Here is a 24,305-nt window from a genome sequence, read left to right as displayed (position 1 = left end):
TAGTTTTTCATGAATAAAAAAAAAGTCTTTCATGAAATAAGTCGACAGAAAAAAATTGTAAAGCGTTAACCCTCCATAAAGTGCTACCAGAAATTATGTGAAGTTAATACCGGTAGGATCTTTGGTGTTATGCGTAAATCACCAATCGGTAGTGCGAAGAACGAAGAAGCTTTATAGCTCACCAGAGTATAACGCCGAGCTCTCAATTGAAGTGCTGAAGTAAGAGAGGGAGAGTGGGAGTGTACAAGGGAGAGAGATAAACAAAGACTGAGAGAAAGAGAGACGAAACAAGATATATAAAATTTAACAGAGAAAAGAGAAAACAAAAATGAGAACTCGCCATACCTAAAATATATTCTGTGATATGTGTGTTTACCCGTGTTTTCAAAGCATTTTTTTTTTAAGTGAAAGCTCTCTGTTTATATTGCCACTGAACTTTTTCGTCGAAGATATGCCATACTGAACTGCACTTAAATCTTTCGTGTTGTATGATTGCGTGACTAACGTATTCCGGTCTATGGCATTCACTTAATAACCCTCTTACATTAAACTGACGTGCCTCTTTTATGAAGAGTCTACTCTTAGCGGTATATAATTTATTAATAAAATGCAAAATGCAATCCTTAAGAATGAGTAAAGTAAAAGAGTGTGCTAAGGATTAATTAGGTTTAGGTTAGGTTTGTGAACATGCAACATGTACTTAAAATAAATTGAAATTATAAAATTAAATTAAACAAAATATTTGAATACCAGCACGGAAATGTATCGAAGTATAGCGATGGAGTGCACAGTAAGAAAAATATCATGGTTGAACTTAAATAACTTTGAAGGTCACAAACTAAAGCATAGCAGAACTAAGTAAACGAAGGCGCTTGTAGGCTCTAAATCAAACGCTTTAAATATTAAAAATTTCGTTTTCGATTTGAACTCTATGAACCCTCTCTCTCTCTCTCACTCTCTCAGGCAAGGCTGCAGTAGAAAAAATATTACCTTTCTCAAAAATTATTATAAAATAGCATACCTAAAATACTTTCTTATTAAAGACACTCTTTCTTGCTCCTCAAGGCATTTTAAAATATTTTAGTTAACAAAAAAAAATTAAGCAAAAAATGCCCACAAGTTGCGAACCGTCGATTTTCTTGCTATTATGCCTTTAACTGTGCACTTTGCAACATACAAATTTATATTTGAGTGGCATACGCTTAAAGCACGATTACAGCAGTTACATCGAGAGCACTTATACAGCTTACAATAACACTTTTAAGTGGGAAATTCAATAATTGGTTGCGATTAACAAGAGATGCTGTTGAAATAAGCCTGCAGTGTTGCCTACATTTCAGCGCGTAGTTAAAAAGGTGTTAAATGAGGGAAGTGACGTTTTGGCGAATTATAAATGAAAATGTGTATGTAATTAAATTTACTGGAAGATACTTGATTCCGAAAATAATTATATATTTTTGTTCAAGTTGGCTTAAACAATTCGAAATTTTCTAAGATATTTCAAAAATAAAGAATATGTATCTTAAAAAGTCACACTACTGCTCAGGGAATACGTGACGGCACTCCATCTGTTATCGCTAAGGACCATAACCAGTCTAAGCGTGACCTCTCGTGGCTTACCAGACCGACCTAACCTAACCTAACCTAAAATAAACTTACACTATATTTAGGTCTGTATTAAGGGGTTAGGTGGGTTTCAAAATTTAAAAATTTAAAAAAATCTTCAAAATTTGAAAAACATTTTATTGTCTTATTAAATAGTGCAATATGTTTAAAATATTATCCAAAAATATCAAATCAATCCGAGTAATAATCTAAGAAATATACCCTTAAGAAGTTTCGTTCATCAGGCCACGACAGTATGAATGTAAAATTTTAAACGCATTTATCTCAAAAGTCGCTTTTTCAAGTCAGTGGACACGATATCTCAAAACGTTATAAAGCGATTTTGATAAAATGTTGCCAACATCTTTGGAATAACATTATCTAGTTAATGAACTATGGATTTTTTTATATCGTTATTATAATTATTTTTTCCATCCTTAAAACACATATTCAGCAAAAAAATAAAATCAGCCTAAAGGTAGGCAACATTTTTCATTTTTGTACTACTATTTTAACTGCTTAAATAATAACATGGTTTTGAAAATATCAAAAAGGTCGCGCGCAATGATAGAGTTCACAAAAAGTCATCGATATGTATAAGAGAAACATATTTAGACATCAATCATGGTTCTTATGAAATTTAACAGCGATTTTCAAAATTTTCTAATCAATTTGCAAAAAAAAAAAATATAAAAAAAGTTTTCTATAATAGGCCAAGCATGTATTTAAAAATATTCAATAAGGTAAAAAAATCGAACACGAGAATTTATTATAATAGCCAAAAAATCAATCGAATCATTCGAAATTTTGTGACTTAATTTTTTTTCAATAAATTTGGAAAATAATAATTAAGTTTAATTTTTAATTTAATTAATATTTTTATAACAAGCGACATCTTACATTTAAAAATATTCAATAAAATTGAAACAAAATCGAACAAGCATATTAAATACTAAAACAATGAATCGAATCACCCAACAACTGTTGAGACAATAAACCAAAAACTTAAAAACAACAAAATTACATTCAATACACTACTTCCAATTGCATATTCGTCCTGAAAACACCACACATGCATATAAATTTATGAGCGTTTCAACTTGTAAATGCAACAACACTACCGCCATTGGTGCTGTTGGCGTCATATCGGCCAACATTGTCGTGGTTATGGTCATGGTCATATACTTTGATGATGATTACAACGGCAGCAACAACAACGACAGCCACTTGTGTGCGTCTGTGTCGCACAAGTTGTTGCGCTTTTATAGCGTTACCTGTTGTTTGGCGCTAGTAATACGAGCATTATTTTACACATCATATGCCAAAGGCTGTATATTTTGTGTGTAACAGTGAGAGTTTATGTTTTGAATCTGTGTTTGTTCGGTTATATGTGTGTATATGTAAATAAAAACCCACACAGTTGGCGGTCATTTCGTTTCACCTCTACCATGTACTGGCGGCAGTAAATAGGCTTCCGCAGTTGTTGCTTTAAAACGCTATGTGTTGCATACATTTAGGCGTAGATGCCGGCGCGCGCTACTTATAGCCTTCATCAGCGTAAAAAAAATTGTTTATGAAATGCGGCAACGGAACAACCATAGCAGGCGGACATAAAGCTACACATATACAACTGGAAATACATTTATACAGCCTTGGCCAAAAGTATTAGGCACCCCATTAAAATACAAGTATTCTCAAATGTGGCTATCAAAGTTACCACTTCTTCTTCTTTTTGTAAATGTCTTACATGGGCGTTTAACTGTTGATTAAATGAATAACGAATTAAACCGAAAAGAATTAAAAAAAAAAAATTAAGCTAAAACTAAAAATTGTCACTTTTAAGAAGATCATAAAATATTTTATAAAAATTTTTTATTTTTTTTTTTAATTTTTTTTAAATGTTGTTATCACTAATTCATTGTATTTTCACTGTTTTACTAATAAAACTTCATTATTTCACTTGTTAAAACAAAAAATTCAGTAATTAGTGGGGTGCCTAATACTTTTGGCCAAGGCTGTATATACAAGCACCTACACTCTACACTCACTACACTTGGATAGCAATGTGTGGTAGACGTCAAAGCAACAATAACATGCAGTGAAAGAAAAACGGAATAAAAAAATAGCAAAGAGTAATAACAATAACAACAACAACACACATATAACCCCTCTCTCTCATATATATGTATTGTTGTTGCTGTTGTAATAGCGCCGTTGGTAATATTTGGCACATTAGCGCCATGTCAGCTAGCCAAGAGGCCAATTCGACGCAGACAACACCTTTGGCTACAGCTTTCCTGCTATTTTGTACCTCTGTATATGTATATGGGCATTGGCTTTCAAGCGTTTCAAGCTTTTGTGCTTATTACCATTTTTAGTAGCGCCCAAATGTATGCCTCACAATTTGCATGAAGACGCTTGTGTTTAGCTCAGCACTAAAACACACACATATGCCGCTGTAGGTAATACCGTTGTTGCCGACACCGTGTGGGCCGCGTTTGGAATTTTTATGTGCAATGTTATTTTGTATACTTGCCGCTGGTGTTGTTGTTGCCAGGGCGCGGAAATTGCATGCGCGTCCAACTTTTGGGGCGTCGCAAACGCAAATGACTTCCTACTTTATGGCGGCGAACTGCTATTTTCGCCGCAAAATAAACAAAAAAAAAAAAAAAGAAAAACAAAACAAAAAAAATAAAAAAATGAAAAAATATCAAACGAAAAAGCTAACTTCGCAGCGGTTTAAGCACTTTAATACTTTGACTTTTACTCAGCGTTGCCACTACGATGGTTAAACGCAACCTTCGCCTTTGCCTTCACTGTTACTTTACACAACTGTTGCCTTGTCCTCCACCGTGGTAAAACTTCGTGGCTTTCACCTTCGTGCCAAACTAATTTGCATAGCGTTCTTACATAAGTGCCAACATCAACGTACATATCTACACTTTAAATAATAGTGAAAGCTATTTTGTTGCACGATTTGCTTTATGTTTGCACTTTATTACTTCGCTGCTCATTACTCAGTGTACTCGCTTGTGTTTTATGTGCGATATGCGGTGACCTTCTTAGCAGGTGTATGTAAGTTTATGTCTTACTGTGGCTATGTTGGCAAAGGAGCGACTGACCTAGAACTATACTGAGGTATATGAGTAGTAGAGTTTAAGACATGATAAAGTGTCTGCTGGTGGAAAAATCAAAATTTCTGTGGTTGACAATTTGGCTGAAGTAATGGTTGTTTCACTGAAAACTAAAATTAGTATTTTTGGGAAAGAGAGTATATACTTGGAATTTGAATTTATAATAAGAGTACGATATATTAGCGAAACCACATTTATGCTAAGACTAGAATTAATAAATTGTGAGAATATTTGTAGTAGCAAAATATATACAAATAAATGTCCGCCAGGTACCGCTGAGGTCAAATAAGTTTTATTGAAAAACGAGGCCGATCGAACCCTAAAACTTGAAATTTTATAAAACTTGCGATTTATTTCTCAACGCACTCTCCTTTCGAACCAGCATTAACACGAACAACAATGTAAAGTAAAATCCAACGCAGAATAAGTCTTGCCAACAGGTGCTCCTTTGAATTGAGTAGACAACTGAAAAGAAAAAACTCTCTCGACGAACCAGCAAATAAAAAGACCACGGCTACGTTGGCTAGGTCATGTTGAAAGCACTCCAGCTTTGAAAGTGATGACGCGCTGTTATTAACTCGGCTATAATCGCATAAACGGTGTCGACGCCAGGAAAGAAGAAGTCCCCTTTCGATTCGACGCACTAACGGTGCTGTAACTGCCGTCTTTAAAAACGATCTCTAGACGTCTGAAAAATAGGCCTCCGAAAACCTCATCCGATAATCGAAGCGTAGATGATGAAATCCTGAAAACCCGATGGCATGTTCGCTGCTTAATTTCCGCTGTTTAAACTATTCATGGATCTCCAGTGTGTACTAGTGCAGCCAAGTTTTGTCGACGGTCCCACCTCGCTGACAGATTTCTCATGACCCATATTGCATACATGATCATGATTAGAGTTTAATTAATCCACATGCCACAGGCTCTACCTCGCCCTGTACCCGAGTTATTGTAACGACTCTCGAGGCTTCAGTAGATCTTAGAGCCGATTTGATAACCAGAAATTTGTAAGATTGTTCAAAAAATATAAGCGTGAATAGTCTTTATTGTCTGTGACATTACTTTGTAATAAAAATCTTGGAAACTCAAAATGTTTTGATGAACTAAATATCATGCCAAGTCGTGTTTATAAAAAGGGATAAGAGGGTATCAAGAAATATCTTACTAAAATAAACCGAGTATTTTATGAAAATAAAAAGTTTCCAATCAAAATACATATTCTTTTAGAATGGGCCCTCAAACTTGTGGAATCCTTCAATTATAGGTTAAATATGAGTTTTTACTGTAATCTATCGATGGAACAATTAAAAAAACAGGTTAAAAAAATTGGGGAAAAAAAGTTGAAACATATTCTAATTTATGATTCAAGATCAAGTTTTATTTCGATACTTTTAAAATAATAGAAATTGGGGAGGAAATCCTTAAAGGATCAGAAAATAATCGAATTTTATCGAAAGACATAACTCATAATAAAGGTTGAAGAAGTGTTCCAGAAAATAATTTTTTATCAAAAGGATGCCAACTGAATACCATTTTTCTAAGATAATTTTTATGCAGAAAACCTGGAAACCCTGAATATCAAAATTTGAAGATTTCTTAAAGGACAATCATATAGGGCAAAGCTCGCTTATGCTAGAGGGACTTGAAATGAACTTTTAAAAAAATATTTTAGCGTTTAATGAAAGTGAAAATAACGCAATAAAATAACGAGTTTTCTACTGATCATAAATTTTCTCTTCTCTCTCTCTTTGGATTATCGAAATGTAGAGTTTTTTTAATATTTAATCTATAGCGAATTTCTACTAGCGTCTTAAAGAGTACTCCACCTTCTTTAACTAATAAACTTTAGATATATGTTACAGCAAGAAAAAGTCGGCTTAATATGAGCTCATACAACAAAACATACAACCCACCAATTAAGAAATCAACATTCCTACCATTTTTCACATATCTCACCATCTACCTCACAACCCATTTACCCTCGCGTGCTGCATGTTGTACACAGCAAACTCAAGTACACCGCTCCATTCAATTTTTAACACATTTTAACGCAAATCACTGCAATTCCAGCAATTTGAAACTCGACTTCACTGCACTTAAAGCTTAACTCTTTAACTAAAGTATGTGGCGTTTGGTGCAAACATTGTCGCCTTTGTGTGTTGCAACACGCAAGCCGTACATGCCACACATTAAATGTGTGAAAAATTGCCAATTGCATGCAAATATGCAACAACAACAGCAAATAAATTTTGAACAAATAGTACAAAAATAATTACAATAACAATAAGAGCAACACTTGGACTATTACGCGCTAATATCATGCAACACACACACTCACATACTTATACATAGTATATATCAGCAATTGTATATCGTCAATTATTTATTTCACTTTTCCTTTTTTGGTTTATTCTTCCTTTTTTCAGATTTTTAGCAAATTTTCATTCACTCTTATTTTTATTTTGCGTTTTGTTTTTGTTGCTGCAAATTGCCAGTTTCGAATAACAGTTTTAAATGGTCAGATTAGCGTTGCTGACGGTTATTATAGAAATATTCATGAAAATTGCTCACTTTAAATGTCTGTCAACACGCCGATTGGCCATTTAGTTTAATGTGTGAATATGAATGTCGAGTTGCCGTTGATTATTTTCATGCAATTTTTGTTTTCTGAAGTGGCATTTATTAATTTTTCGGTTGAAAAATGATTATATCTTTGGGGTTTCAAAGCGATTTTGATATGCATCTCGTTGAATTTTGGAAAATATTAGCTTTTGTTTCACCAAATATATATACACTATATCTACACTGAAGACTCAAACCAAAGATCCACTGAGTCATGAATATATTCTATCATATATTGCCAACAATCTTACCGTGAAGAAATACTAGTTCTAGCTGCAAGTCTCAAGAATCTCTTCTAGATCATATCCAACACAAAAAACACGCACACATCGTTTCGTTTTAAAAAGCCTTTATATTCGTCTAAATTCCTCCTGATGTTTCATAAACCAAGCTAACAAGAAAATATTGACACACCAATCTATGGTTTTGAAGAATCCCTGGTCTCCTAAAAGTCTGTAACTAACCTCTGTATGCCTCAAAACTCTTTACCTCAAATAAATCTTAGTTCAGACTTCTCAAAGTACCATCACAGTTCAGACCACCACTGAATTTCTGCCGATTTGCGAGTTAGTTCTTTAACTACGTCGCTAAGGAAAAACAAACCCCACTTTAGGCATCTTTCGAATAAGATATCAAAAAACGGAGACTTTGTAAGTGAGATCTCTCTTAGGTGGACACTCACCGTCGAGCGGTTTTTGTCCTCCAAAGGGAGGTGTCCGCCTAAGAGAGGGTCATTTGATTTTAAAATTTGATTTGGTGCATGAAAAAATGTCACTTAAGGGTAGGTGTAGGTAGGTAAGTTAGGAAAAGTTTCTCTGTACTAAGTTTTTAAAGAAGGAGATCAAATATTGGTGTTGTAAGTATCTTAAATTCATTGGAGAACTAGTTGGATTTTTAAAAGTCAAATAAAAATCAGAAGCAGATCTCTTGGGCTTGCTGCCACGGTCTCCATGTTCCTAATTGGATTTGGAGATGAACGGAGAGGTGATACTTGATTCGGCACTATCACTTCGTATGAATTCTTTACAAGAACGATTTACTTGCCATGTAGATCTTTCCATGATCTCTTTATCGGAATACCACTGAATACCACTCTTCACTGGTAAGACTTGAGAGAGACTTGAGAGAGACAATACTGACATGATCTGCTTATAAGAGATCTATTGATATTTTGATAACAGACAAACAAAAGACAACTTCGAAAACATAAGATTGCAACGGAACTTGGACACCTTCAAGAGTGGGTTTAAAAATTACATTTTTAATAACCTATAAATAATAGGTATGAGTCTGACAAAAACTGGTCAAGATGATGGTAGTAATATGAAATTATAAAGCAATTCTTGATACTTTACACTATGAGATGATGCTTCCAAAAAAGTTAGGAATATTTTTTAAAATGATTTGAGATGCTTCAGAGAATAATATTTGAGTGAATAAATCAACTCTTTTACAGTTTCCTATGCAGTGTTGACTTCAAATACAAAACTTCTTCAAAAATACAAATTAAAACAAGTAAGGAAAGGCTAAGTTCGGGTGCAACCGAATATTTTATACTCTCGCATTTTATTGATGTAGTTTTATTTAAACCTATAATATTTTTATATTTTTTTTAACAGACCACTATTAGAAGAAAACAACTTCCTCTGAATTGCATTAAATTATCTGAGAGATTTACCCAAATTTTCGGTTAAAATTTATACTTAGGCGCTGAGTTCAACATGTTCGATATCTGGGGCCTTGAAAAGTTTTAGTCCCTTTTCGAAAATTTTTTCACAAGTGAAGTCAGAAATGATATGCGCTATTTGTGTAAAGTTTTATTCCGCTATCTTCATTGGATCATTAAGTATACATGATAAAGTGAAGGAATCAGTTGCAATTCAAATTTGAGTTATAAGGAAAGTAGTCGTGGTTGTGAACCGATTTCACCCATTTTCTATCCGTGTTATCAGGGTGTAAAGAAAATATTATATACCGAATTTCATTGAAATCTGTCGAGTAGTTCCTGAGATATGGTTTTTAACCCATATGTGGGCGATGCCACGCCCATTTTTCATTTTGTAAAAAAAATCTGAGTGCAGCTTCCTTCTAATATTATTTCTGTGAAATTTAGTGTTTCTGTCGTTTTTCGTTAGTGAGTTAACCCATTTTTAGTAATTTTCAACCTAACATTTGTATGGGAAGTGGGCGTGGTTTTTATCCGATTTCTTTCATTTTTGGACTGTAAAAGGAAACGTCTAAAAGAAACGACTGCAGAAAGTTTGGTTTATATAGCTTTATTGGTTTGCAAGATATATACAAAAAACCTATTGCTTAATTCTTTTTTAGTATTTTCATAAAATTTAAGAATCTTATCTTCTTATTATTATTATTGTTGAACACAGAATTAAATTTTTGCATTTTTTGTTGATATATTTTCATCCAACTAATTATGTTTCTTCTCGCTACTCTCTCATTGCAGTGTGAACCCGGGTTAGGTGCAAGCGTTATGTACAATCTACTCTATAATAGACCACAAAAATTAATGTTACTAGCCGGCTGCAGCACCGTCTGCACCACCGTGGCAGAGGCGGCGAAAATGTGGAATTTAATAGTGGTGAGTAAAAAAAATAAAATAAATGCAATTAAATATATACAAATACGTAAACTTATATACAAACAAATTTAAAACCATACATCTACTTATACATATATAGTATGTAACCATATGTGAACTACAAGTAATTGCTTGCAATTATCGCTGCCAGCAGGAAATTGGAAGCACACATACGCACATCCTTAAAAATATACACACACATAGACATGTAGAGACAACGTAGCATATAAGCATGTGGTGATAAATGCCACTGACAAGATTGATGATGGTTATTGTCGTTGTTTTTTTTTTTTTTTGTTTGTGTCTGTTACTTTGCTGCTCCTTTCGTTTTTATTATGTTGTTGCTGTTTGTGTTAAAAATTAATGGCGAACGCATACAATATTTACGTTAGTGAGTTAATTAAAAACAAATATGGCCAATGGCAATGGCGGAAGTGCAGGCGAAGACAGGTGACAAGCGCATACACAGGCAAGCACAAGCACATATAATCAAACATATGTACAAGTATACCACTATATACAACTCATCTGTCAGTGGAAGAGTTGTAGAAAAGTTGAAGTGGAAGTGCTTTAAAGCAGCGAGCAAGCAAAAAATTGTTAAAAAAAAATTCAAAAGCGTTAAAGAAAATACAATACAAAGTGAACGAAATACGCGCAGAATTAGCGGAGGCGCAAAGAAAATTTAAAAATAAGCAAATAATAAAAAATTATGTTAGTTGCTTTATAAACGGCTTGAGACCGTCTTCGTGGAAATGTTTTCAGTTTTTTACTCAAAAAAAAATATTCTTTCTTGATCAAACCATACAATAATATAATAGAAGCTTAATAAAGTTACGTATAATAATTTAAATTTACTTGGAAACTGCATTATGGGTACTTACCGTGAAGTTTCACAGCTATGGCAACCACAAGGCAAGAGTACTGAAAATAAAGTTAATAAGATAAATATGGAAGTAATTTTGGTTATTGAGAGCGATTCAAAATTCAATATAAAGTAAATATTATTTTAAGCGCTTTCCTATAAAAAATGTTTGCTATAATTATATTAAATTATTTATCCTTAATTAAAGTTCCTATAATATTTTCTTTATAATTTTCCTTTAAAAAAATATAAGCATTTTACTTATCATTTGGGTTACATAATAATTTTCCTAGAAAATTTGAGTTTGCTATAATTTTTTTTACCGTAATTTTCTTTTAAAAGGCTTGTATAAGCATTTTATTTATCATTTATATTTCGCTACAACTTTGCTTCCACCGTTTTCCAATAGATGGCTCTAGTCAAGCACTGGTCGATTGAATCGATTAAATCGTTTTAGTAGTTTGTGTAGAACTATTTGCATCCCAAACTTATTCTCAACTGAAAATGTCACTTTTTAAGCCGAATTCTCGACATTTGCGGGAAATTTTGCTTTTCTTTTTTAATTCCAAGAAAAGAGCGGCTGATGCTCATCGAATGCTTTCGGATACGTACGGTGAGGCTGTCCTAAGTGAAAGAACATGTCGCGAACGGTATGAACGTTTTAAGAATGGTGATTATGAAGTCGAAGCCCGGCATGGTGATGCAAGGGAGAAGATTTTCGAAGATGCTGAATTGGAAGCATTACTCGACCAAGATATGTTTCAAACCCAAGAGCAATTGGCCAAATCGTTGCAAGTGACACAGCAAGCCGTATCAAAACGCCTCAAAGCCATGGGGATGATTCAGAAACAAGGAAACTGGGTTCCTTACGACTTGAAACCAAGAGATGTCGAACGGCGCTTCTTTGCATGTGAACAGTTGCTTCAAAGGCACAACCGAAAGGGATTTTTACATCGCATTGTAATTGGCGACGAAGAATGGGTCCACTACGATAATCCTAAGCGAAGAAAGTCATGGGGAAAGCCTGGACATGCCTCCACGTCGACGGCAAAACCGAACATTCACGACGCCAAGGTCATGCTCTGCATTTGATGGGACCAGCTGGGGGTGATATATTATGAGCAGCTAAAGCCAAGTGAAACCATCACAGGAGATCGATACCGAACGCAATTGATGTGTGCAGAGCACTAAAAGAAAAGCAGCCATAGTACGAGGAAACACACGATAAAATCTGAAATGGAAGATCTTACCCCACGCGCCTTATTCTCCAGACGTTGCTCCATCTGACTACCACTTGTTCCGATCGATGGCACACGGTCTAGCTAACGAGCACTTCAGTTCTTATGAAGAAGTCAAAAATTGGATTGAGACTTGGATCGACTCGAAAGATGTGGAGTTCTTTCGTCACGGAATACGCATGCTGCCAGAAAGATGGTCAAAAGTAGTAGCAAGCGACTGCCAATATTTTGAATACCATTTTTGTAACCATTTTTGTTTTTATACAATAAAGCCTTAAATTTACAGAAAAAAAAAACGGCGGAAGCAAAGTTGTAGACCTAATATATAAGAATTTTCTTTATTATTTGTATTTAGTAATATTTTTCCTATAAAACTATTTTTGCTATAATTGTTTGCCATAATTTTCCTTTAAATTACCCAACTTTAGAGATAGTGCTTAAGTTAAAGAAAGTTAAGAACACGAAAATTACTTTTCAAAAAACATATTTTTAATTGAAGTCCTCTAGATATACTCGATAACAATAGCTTCACAAAAAATGCACAATTATCCTTTAGGAGCTGATTGCAAAACCCAAATCGAATCATTGTACTTGCAGTGCATCAGAAAATATAATGAAAGCAACAATCACAAAATCTTCTGCATAAAACTCACAAAATCGAAAACAACAACACCAATGAACGACATTTGGTAATTGAGAAAGGGAACAACTTTGTAAATTGCAAAATAAAATTGGCAGCAGCTGTTGCTGTTACATTGTTGTGCAAAAAAAAAATTACTTGTACATTTTTACAGATGCATATCCATACATAGCTACTGGAGTATATACGAGAACCAGAATAAAAGTGGATGGTAGGAAATCCATGGTCCTCAGCAACTGAAATAATATTTTGTATTTACTGAGGTCTATCGATATGTCAAATATAATTAATATAACCACTTCCTAATAAACTTTTCACATAGCCAAATTAATTGTTCAATTAATATTTTAATTGAGAAATCAGTTTTTGCACTTCACACTGCCGGCTACTCGATAACCGATCAGCTGTAATACATTTTTGTTTTTGCTTTTCATAAGAAGTTGGTAAGTTTCATCAGCTGATTGCTATTTTTAACAGCGACATCTACCGTCGTGTAGCGTGGACAACAACTCCCAGACAAAGAACGTATATATAATTATAAATACAATCTTTGTCGCATTTCATTTCCTAGTCGATTATAATTCGATTAAAAATTAATGTAGATTTTTATTTTGTATGGTAAATCGATCTTAATCAACTTTTTAATCGAGCAGAGGGCGGTTAAGGCAGTAGTCTGCTTTACAGGCTTCAAAAAATCGATTTTTTCGTTTTGTTTTAAATCTCTTCCAAAACTATCCAAGAATATGTCTTTAACATTCCAGAGGCCTATTCGACATATTTTCGAAGCTAGAGCAATTTTAGTGGCCGAGCGTCGAGCAAGTGAGAATGCTCAGGCAGACTTTAAAGCACGTTTTCTCGAGTTTTAATTTTCACAAGTGTTAGAAAACGGTGCCGGCGATAGCAAAAAGAATATATGTCCGATCGAAAAAAACCAAAGCGATCTAGCTTCAGTATTAAATTATCTTCTATTTGAAATAAAAAGGTTGGACAAAAGTATTATTTAAACTACTTGTTTTGCAATTTAAAGTAAATTTTTTTTTTTTTAAAGTGAATTTTTTTTCAAACTTTGAAAAAATTTGAATTTTATAACTTCTTCGGTATTTTTTTAGTTCATAAAAAAAATAAACTTATACAAATTAAAAAAAAATTTGGTTCGACTGTTTCAGATGCATCGCACGACCTCCATCACCGGCACCGATTTACAAATGCAGACTCCAAGCGTTCCAGAAAAAGAATTACAACTTTGAAAAAATTTAAATATTTTTTAATAATAAATATTGTTTTTTAAGCCTTAAATATAGTACACTATCGTCTTAAAATTCCGTATTCCGCAATCATTTCCTTCCCTTTCAAAAAAATAGCTGAAAAACGATTTTTTTCGGCTTCTAAAGCAGACTACTGCCTTAATTGATTAATTAGCTCATATGTGAAGAGTTTTCGACTAAATTTCCAACTAGTTTCAAATTAATGATTTACCGACTCCAAATGAGAACGTATAACAAATTTTATAATAAAAATTAAAAAAAAATCGGTAAACTCCGTGAACTGAATTAAAGATCCCTTAATTCAGAAATTGCACTTACTACCGAAACTAGTTGCGAAACAACCACTAACTAACTAGTTATAATTTGGAACCAAAAGAAACTAGTTCAAAATGTAACCAGTCTACATTTAAAAAGAGAAAATTTCCATTTTTAGCATAATTTTTTTTATCACCATGTAGAATTTTTCCTACAGGGCCACCATCCCTAAATATGCAGTAGAGTGGAAAATTGAACGGAGAAAACACACACTCACTTCTACCTGTTTTTTTTGTTCATGAAATTTCTCAATTCATTCACACACAGCTCAACAATTTACTTTGTACTACCGAATATTTGCGCTCATTTGCAATTTTTCCCCGAAAAACACAATGCGATTGAGCAAATAATGCAATCAACTTGTATGTAAGAGACTGAGTGTGTTGTTGCATTGTAAATGCTTATTGCTGTCGACAAATGTTGATGATGCGTTGCTAACATTATTGCTGACACACAGCTGTCGGCAGCACCACAAATGCAACAACAACAATCAGGCAGAGTATATTCGCTTGTTGCGCTTTGCTTGACTGCATCGCCAGCAGCGGTCAGTGGCGGCGGTGAATCGGACGCACCAGAGCCAGAGTCAGATGTTAACGGTGATGGTACAATTGCAGTGTCATTGCACACAGCGACGAATAACAACAACAACAAGTTATTACAACAAGTGTGTAGTAAATGAGAAGGCAGTGGAGTGAGGCTTGTTGGTTGTGTGTGAGTGAGAGATTTTTGCTTATTTACTGTTTTCTTTATTTTTCTTTCTTGATTTTTTGCCTTTTTTCTTTCCGACAGCGCCTTTGCTTAAATCACTTGCCTCTGATGTTGTTGTTGTTGTCGCAGTGCATAAAGCCAGATATGCTTTGCGCTTCACTGCTTCTGGTCAATTCCCGGTTGACAGTTTAGTCTCGGCTTTGCAGTGAGTGCTGTGTTTATTGCGCCGCAGAAGAGCGCAGATAATTTGTGGGAGATTATCAAATGTAGATAATATTTTTTTGAAGTCTTCTGAATTAAATTCTAGTGCATCAAAGGAGATTTGGAGAATTTAAATTAAAAAATTTTCTGGCACTCTTGAGGCGTAGTATCCAAGAGTATTTGGATAGAAGTGACATTTTTAGAAGAACTTTATGGATTGCGCAAAATTACTGCCGAGTTGACCGCTTTTGGCTAGGCAAAACCCTTATAGCCCTTTCGGTACCAGATGGAGTGCCATCATGTTGTCCACGAGGAGTAGTCATCCTTTAGGATGCCTGCGCTTGACGCGAATTTTAAAAGTTTTTGTGGCTTCACTTTCGATACCTCTTCCAGATTCTCATATCATAGGCCCCCAAGTTGCGAATTCGCTGCCTTGACAATGCAGGGCAGGTGCACAGAAGATGCTTCATTGTTTCTACTGCACCTTGCTCTTGACATTTCATGCAGTCATCTCGATCTGTAAGTCCCATTTTGCAGGCATGTGCCGCCACCAGTCAGTGGCCTGTGAGTATTCCCACCAAACTCCTGCAGTCCCTTCTATCGAGTGACAAATGAGTTTGGTGTAATTCTGGTCTACGGTTTTACACATGGCTTTAACGGCTTTACACCTCGTTAAATTTGTCCAACGTGTTAGGATTTTTCTTTCCATGCTCCTGGCCAGATCATCGTACAGACAGTGCATGGGTTTGCCAATGTCGGTCGCGTTTCCGGAAGACAGTTTTATACCATTCTTGGCAATTTCGTCCACAATCTCGTTACCTTCAATGCCTTTATGTCCTGGCACCCAGGAGAAGTGAAGACACGTGTTTCTAGCAACTCTCTCCACTGCCACCCTGGTATCCAAAACACTTTTGGCCGAAATGCAAACAGAGGTTGTTACCTTGATTGCTGCTTGACTGTCTACGTAGATATTGACTTTGGAGTAGCCGGCTGCTGTATTGAGGGCTAGCTCTGCGACTTTCCCAATAGCAAAAACCTCCGCTTGAAATATACTGCAGTGGTTCGGAAGTTTAAAAGGCTGCTTTACACCTAACTCCTGACAGTATATTCCCGTACCTACCCCGTCCTCCATTTTCGAACCATCCGTGTAGATACTCAATGTGCTGCGTGCTACGCCAGCCGTCTTTTTCCAGGTTCACTCGGAATCTTCTTTCCAAGTTCGGTACTTGCCAAACCGTACTTGCGCAACCGAAGTATAGAAAAATGAGACTTTTCGTTTGTATGTTAAATCGATCTAAATTAGCGCTTTAATCGTGCAAAGGCCGGTTAATTGATCAATTAACTCTTGTACGAAAAGTCTGTTAGTCTGTTTTGGTCATTTTAAATAGAGCTTCTTCGGAACCGATTCACAGTTCATCTACGAATTCCTCTTTTCGTACAAACTTTCGAGATTACCGTCGTGCGCCAATTTCTTATTAACCTCGCAAATTGAAGGCGCTTCGCAAAATCAGCTGCATGAAAACCGTTCTAATAATAGTCTATTCGTCGAATGAAGAGACTTCTTTTTAACAATATTTCCACCAGTTGGTCACATACTGAGGGTCTTCGTTCTAGTAGAGTCTGCCTGTACTCCGAAGATATGTTTGTCTCCTCAATTTTCGCGGAAACGTCTTCCACTGCAGTTGAGATTTCTTTATGAAGATAGGAGAATATTCTACTGGCTACTTCAAATTACTTAGAAAGTCTTAACTTCTTGAGTTCAATCGCATCTGCTATGTCTACCAATACACAAGTAAACACCTCTAACTTTAAAGTAATACTTCACCATTTTCTAAGCCAAGCTACATAATTTTCTCAGTTCCCGTTGGTCTTTACTCTACAAAAAAATATTTCGAAAGCTTCTCCATTTAATTTCCAAAACATTGCCACAGCTTAACTAATTGTCACAAATAGACAACCGAAAAAATGTGCTGAAATTAAAATAAATAGTTTTTCTCTCAAAATAGAAGAATCTACTTTCGTTTCCACTTGAATTAAATATACATACATCCGCCATCTACTATACTCTAGGTGTTCTACATTGCCTCCCTGGTTGCTCACTCACGGACTAATTAAGGCTAATGGTGGTGCATATGTGGCCAGCAGTATCACCTGCGGGCCAGTGTTGTCATATTTGAAGCACAATGCCGCTGGCAAGGAGCGCTAGCATTTTTAAGTAGCTTAGTGCTAATGAGATGAAATGCATATGCAATGTTGAGGATAATTAAAAAATATGGAATGAGTGAATAGTGAGAAACGCTGGAATAAGCGCATCAAGGCAGAGACTGAGAGACTTCAAGTTGTGGCGGAAATGGACTTTATGGAATGTTGACAGCAGCTGAGATGATTTCACTGTTTGTCAAATTATAAAACTGTTCATGAAGTAACTAGTCCGCTTTTTGGATTTAAGTAACTAGTTTCGGATTAGTTACAAGAAACACAAAAAATAAAAAGAGCGTTAAAATAATAGGACAATTCTAGAATTTTATTAAAACATTCAGCGCTCCGAAAGTAACTAGTTCTAAAGTAACCAGATCAGTTTTTTTTTTTTGCTAGTATAACTATATATATGAAATGTTCACTAATGGAGGAATTTTGTTTGCTTTTAGAGTAATTTCAAACAATTCAAAAATATTATTCATCATCCAGAAGACTACAAGCCAAACTAATCCGAAATGAACTAGTTGAAAAGTAATTAAAAATAGACTAGTTCAAAAGTACCCAGTTTAGGGGTAGTACAAAAATCAAATGAATTTTTTTATAATTAATTTTAATTAATTATAGATAAATTAAGAGTAGGTCCCCCAAAAACCCTCTCCAATAAACCAAAAATCCAAAAGAATTACGAACAATAAATTTTTTCCTACAGGGTTACTGTAAATCGCGCTTGCCATTTGTGTCTAACAAAATTAATTACTTGAAAATCTTTTAACTGCACTTTGGCCACAAAATATACAATGTGGCTGCACGTGGAAAAAGCGTAAAGTGCCACCACAAAAGCCAAATAAAGAAGCGAGGAAAAAGCGATTGCAAGAGCAAAAAGCGAAGTAATGTCATTTATATACGAGTGCAACAATGAAACCACAGTCAAGCGCATTATCAACACATATGCGGCGGCAGTTACGTGAAGGTTTTATTAAATTTTTGTTTATAAAAAAATAGCATGAAATAAACAACAAGAAAAAAAGATTGTGGTTTTTCGCCACTTTCCACCACATTTGCACACAAACACACTTCCTATTTAATTTATTTATTTTAAATTAATGTCTGTTTCTTCCACTTTTCTTTGTAGCTCTGCTACGGTGCCTCGAGTCCGGCACTCTCGGATCGCAGTCGCTTTCCAACACTATTTCGCACACATCCCTCCGCAACGGTACACAATCCGACACGTATAAAATTAATGAAAAAATTCGGTTGGTCACGTGTGGCCATATTGCAGCAGGCCGAGGAGGTCTTCATATCGGTGAGTATAATGAAATGGCGGTCATTTGCGGTAGATAGCCAACAGTGCTATTAGTTTGAAAATGAGTGTGAAAGAGAGAGTGTGAAAGAAAGAGCGAGTGAGTAAGTGATATAGCAAAAGCATTATGTATTCTACTCCATGCCATGAGTACTTAAAATGCCAAAGGTGAATATAGTGCAAGCCACAAAATGAATTAATAAATAAGTGCGCTCAGTAGTGTGTGGCAATTGCTGCCAAGGCACTTCAGCTATAATTACATATATAAATGCGCACAGCCAAGTGAACAGGAATTTTAATTTATTTGTTAGTCCGTTTGTGTCTCAGAGATTTGTTAAAAGCTTTTCCTGTTACCGAAATTCACTCAAGCGCCGAAATGTATGCTAGTGTGTTGAAGACTAGCAAAATGTTACGTATACGCCCTGTGCATTCAAGTGGAGATTTTCAATTTAAATCAACTTGCACACATTAATTATTTCAATTTAGTATTCTGAAAGCAAATCAACTGTGCATGCAACTGTCAATATGCAATTTATTGCAACTTAAGTGGCATTAATTGTTCGGAGTAATTTGTTTACTAATAATTTTGCGTAATTTGACAGTTTCAGACAGCAACGATAGTGAAGAATGTTATTAATTTCATGTTATAGAGTAGATTAATTGCTTAAATTAATAATTATTGAAGTGACATGTGGAAGTTTAATTGAAAATTAGAAGAGAAATTATAAATTTTTATAATTTACTGGAAACTTAGCAGAGAAATATATACAATATTTTAAACAAAAAAAGTATTCGAGAACTACTTTCAACTGAAAACTTTAATTCGATTATTATATGACTAGAAAATACTTTCATTTTATTTTTTTCAAGATCCTTTGAAACGAAAATCAATTTAAGCAAAGAAATAAAAGGTCAATATTACTTTTTAATAAACTTTTTTGAAAAGAGTTTAAAATCAACAAAATTATTTTGTAAATTCGTTTAGTAAATTGTCCTATTCAATTGAAAAAGTGGTTGATATGGCAACACTGCTTTTCCTTTGATACTAAACGAATGCAATTTTGATTGAAGTAAATATTTGTTCATTTATTTCACAACATGTTGTCAGCTCCGGTAAATATTTAATATAACCTTTATTCGCATTTTAGCTAGAAATTTAAAATACTGATTTTCTCTCAAAGTTAAATGATTAGTTAAGCTATTTATTTCAGTTTTTTTTTGTGGCAACCATACTCGAAAATTATTATATTATATATTTTTAATTTTTTCCAAAGGAAAATTTTTATTATATTTGAAAATTTTTTTGGAATGGCAACACTGTTACACATTAAATACCATTCCTTTTCGTTATGAATAAACTCTTGTAATTTTAAATTAAATAAATATTATTTGTTTATGTTTTCACAACCTGTTGGCAACCCTGGTAAACGTTGTAATATAACTTTTTAATATAAATTTTTAATTTTTTCTTAAAGTCAAGTAAAATTATTTCTTTAAACATTATTAATGGCATTCCTACACGAAAATTACTATAATATAATTTTTGTTTCATTTTAAACAATTCAAACTTTATATTATTAATTATTTCTTATAAATAAAAAATTAAAAATAAAATTTATTTGCCAACTCTACGTCAATATTTCAAGAAAAGTTTAAATAATTTATTAATAATTTCTTTGAGTGAGTTATAACATTAAGTATAGTCATAGCATACGCCTTAATAACCAATTTTAAGCAAATCATAACCACTCACTCACTCACCAGTAAATATCTATAGATACAGGCATATCTCATATATACAGCTGAATTAGATGTATATTATTTGTAAGAATGTGATCTATATTTCCAAAATTTTCTGTGCGCAATTTAAATACTAATACATGCATACATATATTACTAATTATACTGTTCATTCCTACTGACCTAATACTTGAGGTTATGTTGCATTATTTTCGATCGCAAAGTCTTATTTGAACTAAATAGCATAATTAATATATGCTATTGAACGCGTTTATTATGTCAAAAGAGACAGAAAAATATACACAAATCATTTTCCATATGAAACGCATGTTACGTATACGCAGTGGTGAGACACACCGCATGGTTTTTGAAGAATTATTGTTTCCTTTTTTTCAACAACTACAAAAGTATGGATATCCCCATGTATTATAAGGTTAGCTTATAAATTGAGCTTCCATATTTAGTGTTGGCAGCTTTAGCGTTAATTACAGCCAAAAGACTTTGAGACATGCTATCTACCAAGTTCAGAAAAAGTGATTCTGGTATGTGTTTTCACAGAAGTCCTTCAATCCATTGAAAATTTCTCATTTATTGGGATGACAAGAATATCGGTCGAGCTTATCATTTAAATATTGCTATAAATGTTTAATAAGATTTAAGTCAGAGGTTTGAACAGGCCATAGTAGGACAGGGCATAGTAGCACTATCGATTTATAATCGAAACATTATTTCTTAACCCAATTTGCATGTTTGGGCTCATTATCCTGCGGGTATATAATGTATCTTCCAAGTCCATTTTTTGTGCTGAGAGTTCTAAATTAGTACTCAGCTTCACTCCGTAGGACTCTCTCGACATTTGCCTTCTATTAATACCAGATTTGATAGACCATTGTAGCTATAGCAACCCCAAACTAAACTATTTTCTTATTAAATGGCAACTATTGCCACGGTGTACATCATTTTGTCGTGAGTAAACGAAACAAAAGCTAACGGTAAATATCATACCATTATTATTTGGTAATATTCAAATAATAGTAAAAACTGTGGTGGAGTATCCATAATCTTCTCGGATACTGTTTATAGCGTTGAACTTCCAGAACTCGAACTCTTGAACTTTCAATAGAAGTCAAATATCATACAAATTACCTTTTATAACTTAAAGTCTATCGAACTCGAAGTTTTTTGTGAAATATGGTAATTCGAGTTAGGGAAGTTCAACGGTATTATAACTTCCAGTTTACCAAAGACTAATATATGAATATTTGTACTAAAAAAATTAAATATTTGCTAAATAAAATAACAGTTAAAAAAAACGCATTTAAAAATATTTCTAGTCTAGTCAGTTCTAGTCTAGTTCTAGTCAAAACTTATTCAAAAATATTTGGATTTTTGACTATTTTTCTATAAAATGTCTAAGAATATAAAAAATCATTGCATTTTGAACTGCATTCAAACAGATAACCTCCATTCGCATTCATTCATTCCGCACAAATAAATATTTCCTCAAATTTGTATCAAGTGCGTTGGCACGTGGCTGATCATTTGCACTACAAAAACCAAATTATGCTTCTCTGCTGTGCTAAACCTGCTATTAAACAAATTTATTCTGATTTACGCCTGTGATTTTGGTGAATGCGCAGCAATCACAGCGTAACAACCGACTGTGTAGAGCACAACATTTGTACATAAAGAAACAAACATCTACAGAAAACTCCAAACCAAAGGAAATATACCACCCACAGTTAGATAAAGCAAGCTGGCAGCGCAGCGTGATAGAAACAATATAAGTGAGCCATGGCGAGTCTTTTTCACTTTTTGTTATTACAATCTACTTTTTGTACCTTTTCCGCCTCTTTTTCTACGCTTCACTTTCACTCTTCTTTGGAAATGAACGTACTGCTTCAACGCTTCCCTTTTGTTTTATTGCTAATACTCAAACAGTGTTACACTTGTGTGTGCGTTTATCAGCCAACCTTTGGTCAATGAGTGATTTTGACACGTTATTATCTTAATGATGCGCCGGTCTATCGACAAACACGACTCCTTCAGCGCATTGATTTCTGCCAATGTGGTTTCACGTTTGCAGATGGTGAGCACATTTCGTGCGAAATCAAGGAATAAACGTTATTCATGTCAATGATTTTTTGTGATTTTTTTCAGAAAATAATTTTACAGCAGAATTTCTGCGGTCAAGTGTAAATGGCTTTGTAAATGGCAATGCATGATTTCAATATCTTTTTTGTTGTTTTCTGAGAAATTTTCTCGTTTTTTTCACTTGTTTTTGGTAATGATTTTTTTAAATTAAATATGTATGTATATAATCAATCTATTGTGTTTGTTGAACATTGAAAATTACGCTGACGTTCATGCAAAATTTCAAAACTTGACTTTCTATAAAAGAAAAAAATACATAAAATTCAGCACAATGCAAGAAAAGCTATTAAAAATTTTATAAAATTCCGATTTCAAAAAATATTGTTGCCATATTTGGTATTATATGTAAATAAAGAGCTTATTGTGACTCAAAACCCCGTCCATATACAAAATAACTGCAGACACAAATCAAATTTTCAAAAAGGGTTGCCAATAGTTGAAAATTAACTGCAGATTGATTTCTGTTGTACTCGGTCTACTCCAACAATTTAAATTATTTATTTATATTCTCTCAAAATATTATATTTTTTAATATTTATACTCTCTCCAAATATTAATAAAAATTACTAAATAATAATGCCAATATTTTATATTAATTCTTGTGTTTTTATATTTTGTCCTCTATTTAATATGTTTTAATTGACAGTGGTAACCCTATATACGAACATTTTAATAATTTTACTTGTTCATTTTTCGCTTCTAATTTTCTTCTTATCTATCTTTCACACTGCTATGCTAACTAAAAATATAAAATAAATGGTAAAAAAATATGGCAACTCTAAAATATATATTTTTATGTTTATACAATATTTTAGCAGTAAAATAGTTGCCAATCTTATATTGCTTTCAAGGTGCATTCCAACAAATTTTTCATATAAATATCAGCTGGCAACCCTGTCCAAAAAAATCACAAAAAAATATTAAATCTTAAGAGTTAAAAGTTGCTCAAAACTGATATTATTTCCAAAATGTATTTAAAATTTATATGGCAACCCTGTCCAAGAAAAATGCTAACAAAAATTTTAAATTTCGGAGTATATTGTTGGATATATCAAAATATAACCGAGGTGTATTTGAAAATTTTTTGTATTAAAAATTATATGGCAACCCGTACCGAAATAATTTCGTTTTACACAAGAAATATTAAGTTAACGGTAGCACATACATAGCTTACAGCCTTCTGCTTAGTAACTCAAATAGCAGAGCACGGCACTCATGATACATGCCAAGAGGATTGCATGGATCCTCTATTACACCCACGGAAGTGACAAACAAATTACTAGACAACACACAAAGCAATCACCAAAGATCAATTCCAAACGCACAACAACTAAATTTCGACGTGCCAACGCAGTCAAGCAAAATTTCCGAAAGCCAAACAACTGGTTACAGCTAATCACTTGCCGGTCCATGTTGCGCCTTTAAAGTTCAATCAAAGACAAGTCAAGTCCGCAACAACAACAACACTTTAACGCCACTCAACTCAACCGAACCCATTCATAGCCATGGCAATTATAAGCCATCAACAGCAGCATTATCGAGAGAGCAGCGCAGCACACAGGCGCATTGAGTAACAAAAACTAACGCCACTTTGGTGCAACAACAACTACAACAACAATGCCAAAGCCTTATTAGTGAAGTGTAAGGTCCGGAAGGCGCTCAACAGCTCACAATTGCAAAGGAAAATAGTGAATTTTATACGCACACACATACTCGTTCGTACAAT

The 24,305-nt window shown here is 33.9% G+C and overlaps 1 protein-coding gene across 1 annotated transcript in view; it reads left to right on the top strand.

Moving 5' to 3' along the window:
• Positions 1-24,305, top strand: part of LOC105218649 (gamma-aminobutyric acid type B receptor subunit 1) — a 343,997-nt gene that overhangs the window by 212,049 nt on the left and 107,643 nt on the right. The window contains exons 3-4 of the mRNA XM_054226814.1: positions 9,823-9,957; positions 18,518-18,688. Coding sequence (XP_054082789.1) covers positions 9,823-9,957; positions 18,518-18,688 — 306 coding nt within the window. The remainder of the gene's footprint in view (positions 1-9,822; positions 9,958-18,517; positions 18,689-24,305) is intronic.

Source organism: Zeugodacus cucurbitae, chromosome 3 (genome assembly GCF_028554725.1).
Source record: "Zeugodacus cucurbitae isolate PBARC_wt_2022May chromosome 3, idZeuCucr1.2, whole genome shotgun sequence".
Classification (NCBI taxonomy): domain Eukaryota; kingdom Metazoa; phylum Arthropoda; class Insecta; order Diptera; family Tephritidae; genus Zeugodacus; species Zeugodacus cucurbitae.
This window is presented reverse-complemented; position numbering and strand designations above follow the sequence as displayed.